Source organism: Choloepus didactylus, chromosome 15, assembly GCF_015220235.1.
Source record: "Choloepus didactylus isolate mChoDid1 chromosome 15, mChoDid1.pri, whole genome shotgun sequence".
NCBI classification, from domain to species: domain Eukaryota; kingdom Metazoa; phylum Chordata; class Mammalia; order Pilosa; family Megalonychidae; genus Choloepus; species Choloepus didactylus.
The window spans coordinates 56789074-56799760 of NC_051321.1; the positions used below are offsets into that span (position 1 = coordinate 56789074).

The 10687-nt window shown below is 44.4% G+C and overlaps 1 protein-coding gene across 1 annotated transcript in view; it reads right to left on the minus strand.

Annotated features, from left to right (window-relative positions):
* Positions 1 to 7594, minus strand: part of CCDC6 (coiled-coil domain containing 6) — a 142416-nt gene extending 134822 nt beyond the window's left edge. The window contains exon 1 of the mRNA XM_037804795.1: positions 6687 to 7594. Coding sequence (XP_037660723.1) covers positions 6687 to 6992 — 306 coding nt within the window. The 5' untranslated portion in view covers positions 6993 to 7594. The remainder of the gene's footprint in view (positions 1 to 6686) is intronic.
* Between the last annotated feature and the right edge of the window lie 3093 nt (positions 7595 to 10687).

A 10687-nucleotide genomic window follows, 5' to 3' on the forward strand; every position in this document is an offset into this window, starting at 1 on the left:
TCATAACCCACACTGTTTTCATTCTTTTTCTTTCCTCCCTCCTTCCATGGAAAACTTGTTTGAATTATGACCTGTTCTGGCTGAATTCCCCACCCCCACCACTTCTCAGCCCCATTGGCCTCACATGGTCTGTAGTGTCCTGAGGTGCCCTCATGGCTATTAAGTGGATCACGCTGAACACACACCTGCCTTGTTTGATATGGAACAGATGAGAGGAAGATTATCCCATCAATCAACACTGCTTTAAAAAAAAAAAAAAAGGAATTTGAAATTGCCCATAAAATACTACTTCTAATTAGTTTTAATGTAAGAAGTCTTTGCTCCCATATACATTCAGATTAATACTTAGAAATTAGTTCCATCCAACAATATTCCATGAAAGGAATACAATGTGCATAGAGAAATACCACTTAGATAATTCAGCCTACCAACAGATGCAAATGTGAAATTAAAACATCAATAACATTTCTTTTCAAACACCAAATAAAAAAGAAAATTAAAAACAAACAAAAGCCTCCCTGTGCCACCTCAGCATAGATAAACTGAGCAACAGCTTCTCCTGTCTCTGCCTTACAAGATAAACTACAAGCTAATTAAACTGTTAGTGAATATGACACATTGTTGTCCTTAAAGGTATTCACTAAGATGAACTCCATTTGAGAAGGTATAAGGTAAATTACCCTCCCTGGGAACCCCTGCAGGAGTCTGCCTGAACTTCCTTTATTGCTTCCACTTTGTGTTGGTGATTCCCACACTTACAGCCCTCTCTGCTGGACAGTGAGTGAGCACGGAGAAGGAAGGACTGTTGTCACTCTGCTCTGAATTCCCTGCAGTACCCAGCCCGGGCCAAGATTAATGAAGTCAAGTGCAACCTCAGGACAGAATGCTGCTGGAGGAGCCACTACATTCCTTCTGGGTCTTTCCGAGTACCTGGCACACAGTAGGGTCTGTCATCAGCATTTGCAGGCTGAATCCTGCAAATGCAAATATGGTTATCTTATGATGTTCTGTACCTTACTGAGGAGACGGGGGGGGGGGGGGATCACAGAAAATTTCCCAGCGTTAAACAAATGAGTATTGTAATAAATTTTAATCACTAAACTGTACTCCGTTTGTCAGCTCTAAGAATCAGTAATAAGTAAGGCAGGAGAGCTATTTCTAAATAATATTCAAGCTATTAACCCTTTTGTAACATTCTTTCCCTAAAAGAAAGAGCCCACACAAAATGATGCTTACAGGCATTAGCACTGGGATAAAATTCACAGCTGTGGGTTGGACAGCCACAGAAGATGAGAAAATCTGACAGTCCTGAGAAAGTGGGAGAAGTCTGCAAGGGAACACCACGCCAAGATCCTGGCGATTAAAAGTATTTTCCAGAGCATTAGTTTCCGTGTCAAGAACAGGGAGGAACAGACCAAACCGGTGAACATTTACTTTGCCAGCTTTGACTATAATTCAACATCTCTAAAAGCAACCACACTGTGATGGAAAACAAAAAGCAACACCTACTGAGAAAAAAAAAAGGTATGCAGAGAGGACAAGAAAGATTACTGTTGCTCAGCCTTGTTGCAGTTTAAAAGCTCGGATTAGCATTCCTAGGTGTAAACACAATTATCCCTTCAAGGTATGATTTAAATAAAAAAAGAAAGAAGAAGGCAAGTACAGTGCGTGTGACACCATCACACCCCAAACTACACTTGACAAGCTACCCTTGGACATATGTTTCCAAGGATTCAGCAAGTCTGCCAATCCTGCTTCCAGATACGTCCCAACAGAGGTGCCCCCTACCTCTACGATGGTCCAGAGTGGCCTAGAGCAACTATGGGACATTCCAACACTACAGTCATAGGAAAAGCAGAGTGATCTGTCACCATCACTAAAACCAAAGAGCAAATCTGAACAGGGCCACTTTTTTCCCCAAGCCTTGCTCAAAAACCCTTGCAAAGGTGTACCTGGAGTCACTTGGTCCCCTTTCAGAGGTGAAATGTATCAGGAATGTCTAGGTGTACGCTACAAGGTAGCCAGCATTATTACCCATGGTTAGAAGGCAAGGTCTTAGGGCACACATTGATTGCAGTGGTCCCCCAAAGTATACAGTGTATCCATTCAACTATCCAGTCTGCTGAACCAACTTGGGTGAAGATGGTGTTTGCAGGAGACAGTACTGGCACTCTCATCCTAGTAAATCAATTCCTCCCACTGCCTCTGGAGTCAAAATACAATGATAAACAAGGCAAATTCTGCCCCCAAAGGAATTTACTCATCTACTGGAGGAGACCCATATGATGGTGTTGTCCTGTGAGACACTGATGAGCACAGAACCCAGTGTGTAGCTGAGGAAGGGATAGTGCAGTCTACCCGGATTTGCAAGACAAGGGAGAGAAAGAGCAGGGAAAAGCATTCAAGGCAGGAAGTACATCCTAGAGGAGCCAGAAAAACCTCTTAAAAGTCCAGGAAGTAGTAATTCAAAAGAGCAAGAGCCCAGAACGGGTGTGGCTATTAAGCAAGCAGGGGCCAGTTCATACAGAGCCTGGTAAACCACCAGAAAGTGGGAGCCATTGAAAGTTCTTAAGCAAGCAATGACTACTTCGTATTTTTGCTTTAGACCAGTCACTCTGGTCTTAAGAGTCACCACAAACTCGACACTGGTGATTCTCCGAACTATTCCCCACCCCCAGCAAAATAAACAAAGAAAACATTGTAAAAGACTGAGATAACCTCCCCTGTTTTGTTTTAATTATGTACAAAAAAATTATATAAAACAACAGGAAAGTTACCTACAAATGCAGAAGGAATTTGAGAATAGCCTCTTTAAGAAAACTGGGCATACATACAGTTAGACTTAACGGTTAGGTCATACTTTCCCCAAAGTTGTGTCTAAAGTTGGGTGTTTCCATAAGAATCTAAGAATTTTTTTTTAAACAGGAAAAAAAAAAACAAACCACCACGCCTCTTTACAAGCGCAATGTCAATCTGATAGCTTCAGAATGTCTGCCAAAATGAAGTCTTAAAAATGGAAAACAGTGTATTAGGCTGCCAGGCTGAATGATCCAAAATACACAACATTAACTATATGGTGGCTTTTATTAGTTAATGAAACCATTATACTTTTGATGCTTAAAATAGTCAGCTTTTCAAATTATGCCACACCATGTTTGTCCTCCAATAACTCCAAAATATCTTCATATTTCTGTATTTCCCTAAATTTCTAAAATGAAAGGTTAATTTTAGTCAGAAAAGGACACTTAACACTAATGATTTATAGTAGGCCTCTGTGTCCCAACCAAACATATGCTAAAAGTTTGAACCTGTCTAGAAAATGCACACACCCTAGAGACCCACCAAGTGAGACCCTGCTTATATTCGGAGAACAGCAGCAACTAGTTGACTTTGACGCCTTCCAATTACTGCACAATTGCATTTCCGCAGTTTCTCAGAGGCCAGTACCCATTGCCACTTCTCAATGCACTGAATCAGATAATCCACAATCACTTTTGCACCCATAGTGCAAGACAGACACATATGCTGTAATATCTAAAAGCTACTCTGATACATAAAGGGTGGAAAAAACCTGATTCAAAAAGGTGACTGAGCGCTTGGTTTTTGTTTATTTCCCCCACCCCAGGGAAGAAACTATGTTCTATTATCTACAATCTGGTTCCACTGCTGATTTTCAGTGAAGTTGGATAATCACTCAAGACACTGCATTCCATCTCTAAGCCACAAATAAAATGCACTGGGGGCAAGCTGTAACTCCCAGATGCACTGGGTCCTTGAAGACACAGAGGCAAAGACTCTTACAGTTGATTCTCCCCATAGGTGAGGTTTCCTTCTATTACAGGTGGTGGGAGAGCAAAGCCCAAGAAAACAGTCCTTTATTAAATGGGTAACTTGATCAGAATAAACATTTAGATACCAAAAGAGACAGAAGAGATCACTAGATAAGAGCTTCTATTAGCCTCTTAACTTGGCTAAATAAAGGAAGGCTCCTCTCTTTTCTCCAGGGCGTGGCTGATTAGCAACATCCTTCCTATACATGCTCAGGGAAAAGCAAAGATATCCAAGAATCACCTCTAGTGTTCGAGAATATGAAAGTTAATATCATAATTAGAAGAACTGGGGGCTAAGAGCCAGAAAGGCAAGTAACAGGATTATGATATCATCTTCTCTTCAAATTAACTAACAGTGAAAAATCTACCAAGGCCTTCACTTAATTGATTATCTAAGTAATGTCACAAACAGCTTAGATAATTACTAGCAAGGGTAATATTTAAGTCAGAGTTGCCAGGGATTCCACAGACTAACCTTGAAATAAACCACCACAATCTTGTTCCATGGACTCCTTAAACATCCACAAACACATTTCATGAAGTCATGCATATTTCTCCTCCTCAATTACATACTTGATGGTTGAAAACCCATCCCATCACAATCTGGATTCTAGGTCAGTTAACAAAACCCCCAAATTCCTGATGGAACTCTCTTCTCTGCAGTTGTCATACAGCTCCTTAGTAACCCACACCTGCCAAGTACTAGGGGGCCCAGCCGAATCACAAGTTTATTTGTCTCCCTGAATATATTTACCAGAGATTTAAAAGGAATCAAGAAGCTTCTGGTACTTGTTAGGTTGCTACCTAAAACTTTTTTTATTAATTGTAAAGCTACAGAATATTTCACAAAGTGTATTTGGTTGGATTTGAGTTTTAGTTCAGGGTAAGTGCTAAAAAAAAAAAAAAAAAGTCATCATCACCTTATACACTCCTCAAGTCAAATATTCAGAAGGCCTCTGGTCTTATATACTAGGAAGGAACATATTTGTCCATGCAGAACCAACATGTCTTGTGTACAATTTAAAGACCTACTTACAACATGGTCAAAGTGTCAAACAGATAACCCTTTCATAATCTCTCCATCCCCAGCCCCCACCCCCACCCCAGCCATTCCTCCATCCCAAACAAAAACAGCCTGAATTGCTGGCTGTATGCAAGAGGCTAGAGATTCTGTTTCATGTAAGTTTCACTACTTCTGGTGGTTAAATTCTCCAAAAAACCAACCCTCTCATTTACTAACTCAAACCTTAAATAAACTGCCTTCACTAAGACCCTAAGCAGGCAGAGATATTTCTCTCAGTCAAGAAAGCCTACACAGGAGGCTTACAGGCTGTTTCTGCAAATTCCTCCTGTTCCCACAATAAGGGCACTTCAAGAACTTCATAGTTGGGAGACGTGTGAATGTTGCTCTAATTCCTCTCATCATGACTGGATTTGAACACGTAAAGTGTCTTTCTACCATCAATTCCCAATTAGGCTGCCAATCACATGCAGACTCTGGTGGCAAACCTGCTTTTAAAACAAATTAAGAATGCCATCCAGAGCCCACGTACGAGCCAGCTTTGGGGGAACACACGCACTCACATACATACACACTCCTCCACTCAAGACCTTTTCCTGGCACAGGGTCATCCTAAACTTGCCCTATTTCACTCCCAGGGTGTAACCTTTGATCCATACCCAAAGTGCACCCCTTCTCCTCCACCTGAAGGGTCTGCCTAATCAGCTATTGCAGCAGCTATGGCAATTCATCCCCTTGATTCCTTGACATTTTCTTTGCTCCTGACTGGGTAGCTGTTTTGATCTGAATAGAGTTGTCTGTATGAGGATTCTGCATGTTAATGATGTGGAAAGCTGGCAGGGATGTTAAGAGCACACAGTGTACTTTTTCCAGTTCTGTTTCCCCTCATCACGGCCTTTTTAAACGCCTGCTACACCAAGAAAGAGACCTACAGACCTAATCTTATCCTTTTCTGGAAAGCCTCCAGGGACCAGGTGAAAACAGAACAGATGGCCTGTTCTTCAGTCGAATACCCGGACTCACAGGCAATGTACCCCCAGACACTCCACAACCAAATGAAGCAAACACACGTACATCTTGCTCAGCCAGAGAGTCACAGTCACCACCCTACACTCTGGTTTGGGCCTCAGCTCTGTCTAGGACAGTGTAAGATGCTGTACTCTCCGCGGTGTGTATCCCACCCCCAGAGTAATGGTTTTCCAACGGATGTGGGTGCACGAGCTCTGGTACCCGCCCTTCACTCTCGATCCCGACCAGAAAACTCCACTTCCCGGATTCCCGGCCACCCTCCTGCCCCCTTCCTGGGCGATCCGGCTTGTGCCGTCCTGATGCCAGCTGAGTGCCCAGCCCAGCTGCGCACCCACCCCCTCCACCCCCACCGCGCGCACCTCAAGCCAGGCCCTTGGAACAGTCCGTGCTTCTTCCCTCTCCCGCAGCCCAGGGTTCCCCAGATTCCGGACGCACCCCACAGGCCGGCTAGGACCGAAGAAAGTCCCACCCCGCCCCCCAGCCACGCCGCCAGCTTCCAGCCCTGCCCTGGAGGGGTCTCCACCCCAAAGGCGAAAAGGGACCGTGGGAGATTGCCCCAACAGCCTTTCCCCGAACCCCGAGAGGGACCTGGGCCACAAGGAAGGGCAGACCCGCGCGGCTCCAAAGGGGCACACGCCCTCTCCCCCGCAACACCACCACCCCCCCCCCCCCGCCTCCCAGGGCGCCAGCAGGTCTCAGCAAGAAGTGTGCTTGCTGCGGTTCCCCAGGAGCCTGGGGGTTGGGATGCAGCCCCCCGCAGAGGCGGGCGGAGGTCCGCGCTGCGGCGCGCCCCGGGGGTCACTCACGATGGTCACGCTGGCTTTGCGCAGGTCGCGGTTCTCCTCCTGCAGCGCCTTGCACTTGAGTTTGTAGGTCTCCAGCTCGATCTTCAGCACCTTGTTCTCCTGCTGCAGAGAGGCCAGGCGGTTGGTGAGCTCCTCCAGGCGGAACGGCGAGATGACAATACCCCCGGACTTCCCACCGCCGCCGCCTCCCCCGCCGCCACTGCCGCCGCCGCCCGAGGTCGACGAGCAGGACGACTGCATGGCGGCCGAGCTGCTGCTGCTGCCCCCCGCCCCGTCCGTGTCGCTTTCGCTGGCGCTGTCCGCCATGGCCGCGGCGGGTTGGGAAAAGGAGGAGGAGGAGGAGCAGGGAGGCGGCAGCGGCGGCGGCGAAGGCTGGGCTGCGAATGAGTGGGCGCCGGGCAAGCACAGGGGAGCGCCGAGCTAAGCGCCTGGCACCAGGGCGCAGACTCGGAGCGGCGACGAGAGAAAGAGAGAGAGCTTCCCGCTGCCAAGGGAACTCCTCTGCCAGAGAACAGAGACCCCGCCCGGGCTCGGGCAGTATTGCACTGGGGCTCGCTCCAGCCTAGTCTGGCGCGCTCGCTAGGCCGCCCTGCAAAGCTTGCGGAAAGCTCCCGGACCCGCCCGCGGTCGCGTCCGGTCGCCTGGCGTTGGCGGGCGGGCTGGTATCGCGGGAGCACCGCCGGTGCGGGAAAGCCAGGCCAGCGTCCGCACCACCAGCTCCACGTCCGCACGTGGTCCGGGGGAGGGCCTCCGAGCCCCCTGACCTAAACCTACGGCCGCCCAGCCTCTTCCGGGCTCACGCCTGCTGCGGCGAAAGAGAAACCCAATGCCCTACCAGCCTCGCAGGTGCTGAGGACACGTGGAAAGGTCAGCTCGGCTCCGGCATCCAGCCGTGTGGTGGCTCCATCTTCCGCGACTGTGTATGCGTGTATCTCCTTCTGTCAGTGTCACACATCCACGCAGCCTTTGCAGTTTTATCTTCCCAGTGCTTGGCTGGGAAGCTTTGCATAGAGCTAAGAGAACAGAAAGTTCCCCTGCAAAGGCTGAGTAGGGTGAAATAGACACAGGTTAACCTTGTTAAAAAAGAATTTCCAGAAGAGGCATATCGCCCTCTTTACTCCTCCTAATAATCTAATAAACCGCATAGTGCTCACTTGTTTAAACAACATGCAACTATTTTGTTTTTCTTTTTGCATTTTGCAGACAGTATCAGCACATGTCACCCAAAAGAATTAAGACACTAACATTTATCTATGATTTCCTAAAATCAAAATAGGGAAGAGAAACACTTCGGGTGTAAAGAATGAAACACATCTAGGTGTCAAATATCCAAAGTAAATGAAGGCATAACATTATGCTGTACAAATATGTGATCGTAAAGTGGAAAGACAACATGATAATCACCCTTATTTACCATCTTGCCACCCCTAGAAAACTAATAGCTTAAAAAAAAAAACACTTTAGTTACTTTAATATGATCTAATACAGGGTTCTAGCTTTGAAGCATAAGAAATTCAAAATCAAATTTTATTTCCCCTACCCCCCCCAAAAAACCGCTTACCGGAAACTGTCCCAGCAGGTGAGATGATTATAAATACTTTACACTGTTGACACACAAAAAAGCTTTCACTTATGTATAAAAATTGGAAAGTGAAACTGACCAGACTAGTTTTATTCTCCAAGCTTAGTCAAAGGAAGAATAAACACATGGAAACACAAAATAGAAAAAATAATACTAGCAATAAAGAGGTGTTAAAAATGCCTATTGCCTTGGGATACAGCAGTGAACAAAACAGACAAAGATCCCTGTCATTTTGGAGATTTTATTCTAGCAGGGAGAAACATGATAAGTAAGTAAACTAAAGAGTATGTTAGAAATTAATGTGTTAGTGTTAAGTGATTAAAAAAATGCCTATTGCTTTCAGCTTTTTGAAAGGTTTATAAAATGTTAGGAAGGAAAAAGAAACGGAACTAAAGATTTTTATCCCTCCACCTTATCTTCACATCTAAATTTGATGTAAGGATTAAACTGTTATTCAGTGGCTAATGGAAACTAGTACCTCAGAATAAACTTTAAAATTCCAAGTGTTCCAAATGACATCATCCTTTACTAAGATGGCTGCTTCTAGCCGATCGCTCAGAAATGCCAACTGCAATTAAATCCCAAATTTTTCCTGTTTTTTAGTTTAATCCTGGAGGAACTTCTGAACTTAGTCACTGTTGATGTGGCCAAAACATGGCTGTGCTCTTCAGAAACATAGCCAAATCTGAATAATTCTTTTATAAGTGATTCAGTTTAAATTTCACTGAAACTTATTTCTCTTCCTGGCTTTTTCCTTTGGGTCCATGATACAAGCAGCTCCTTAAATTGGAAACGGCTTCTGGAAAACTCACTTGCTGGGTGAAATGGAAGCATCAAGCTATCAGGGAGTAGCACCACAGGGGAAACTCAGATTTAACAGCATTCCTTCCACTTTATTCAGCACTGTGAAAGAATCTTAAGAGTGGGTCTGGCTTCCATAGTTCACAAGTTTCTATTGTCCCCTATTCCATAGTGGCTTAAAGCTTCCACTTTTAGAGCTTATTGCAACAGGAACATTTCTTCCTGGCAAAGCAGGGGGCAAATTGGCACTCTCTCAGCTTTATCACTAACTAACAGCCTCAAAAAGGCAGCTTGACTGCTTCAAGTCAGCAGAGGGGTGGAGTTTGAAGCACCTGGCTTTCTTAAAGGGCCCACATCAACGTCACTGTAAGCTTAAGAATGTTTTGGTCTTGAATAGAATTTGGAGGAAATCTGCATTTTGTCTAGGTACTTGTAGGCAGTAATCATGTTTAGAAGACTTAAGGGAGAAAGCCATCTTCTAAGGCTTCCCTGCTGATACAGATGGGAATAAACTGGAGAATTTCTTTTTCACTGTGGTTTTTATTGTTATTGCAAAGCAGAAGCGTGTCTAATTTTCTATTTCTTGTAAAAGTGATTCCCCTTATAAACAGACCATTTATCACAACACTGACTCAGTAATAGCATTACAATGGAATCACAAGTTACAAAACCAATAATATCATTATAAAACTCCATTGCAGCTTTCTAGGGGAAATGAATCAAAAGAATAAATGATAGTGTGTGGTGCCTGGAGGAAGGAGGGGCAAATCTAGATAATCACCTCCATTGAAGAAAAAAATGAAATTTAGCTTTGTACTAAATCCAAGCTGCAAAACTATAAAAACAAATGGAAAGAATACTTGTAGTCTAATTTTAAGGTATAACATCAAAATCTTTCATTGTTTAGTACCATTTTTGTAGCTGATTCACCCTATGGCCTTGGAACTTCAGTGTTTTTCAACAGTAAAATAAAAATGATGGCATACATCATAGAGAAATTTTATTGTTTAATATTTTAATGGCTATAAGTGAATTGCTACTTACATGAATGTGAGATCTGATGATTCTTTTCAAACTCTGAATGGATTTGGTGGTTGCAAGATCCATTGTTAGGGTTTTGAAAAGAATTAAGGAGCTAAGCATGAGCTGGTTATACCTGAGTGCCAGAATTTTGATGGAATAATAGAAGAATATACCAGTGTGGTTCTATTGTTTTCTGAAAGGTACTTCATAGAGTTTGTTTAAATGCACCTTTGATTTAGAGGCCGTGTATAGTCCCTAGGCCTAGAACAGAGTTTCTCAACGTCAGTACTACTGATATTTGGGGTCAGATAATTCTTTGGCGGGGAGATTGTCCTGTGCATTGTAGGATGTTTAGCAGCTTCCCTAGGCTCTACCCACCACACACCAGTAACATGCCCCAACCCCCAATGGTGAGAACCATAAATGTCTCTAGACATTGCCAAATATGCCCAGGTTGATAATCACAGGTCCAGTAGAGCAATTACTTTTGAAGGGCAAAGGCAGGTCCACTTTAGAGTGGCTTTTTTGACAGCATTGATTACATACCACGGAGACATCAAGAGTGTCTCTCTCATTTCATATTCTTGAAATCAGC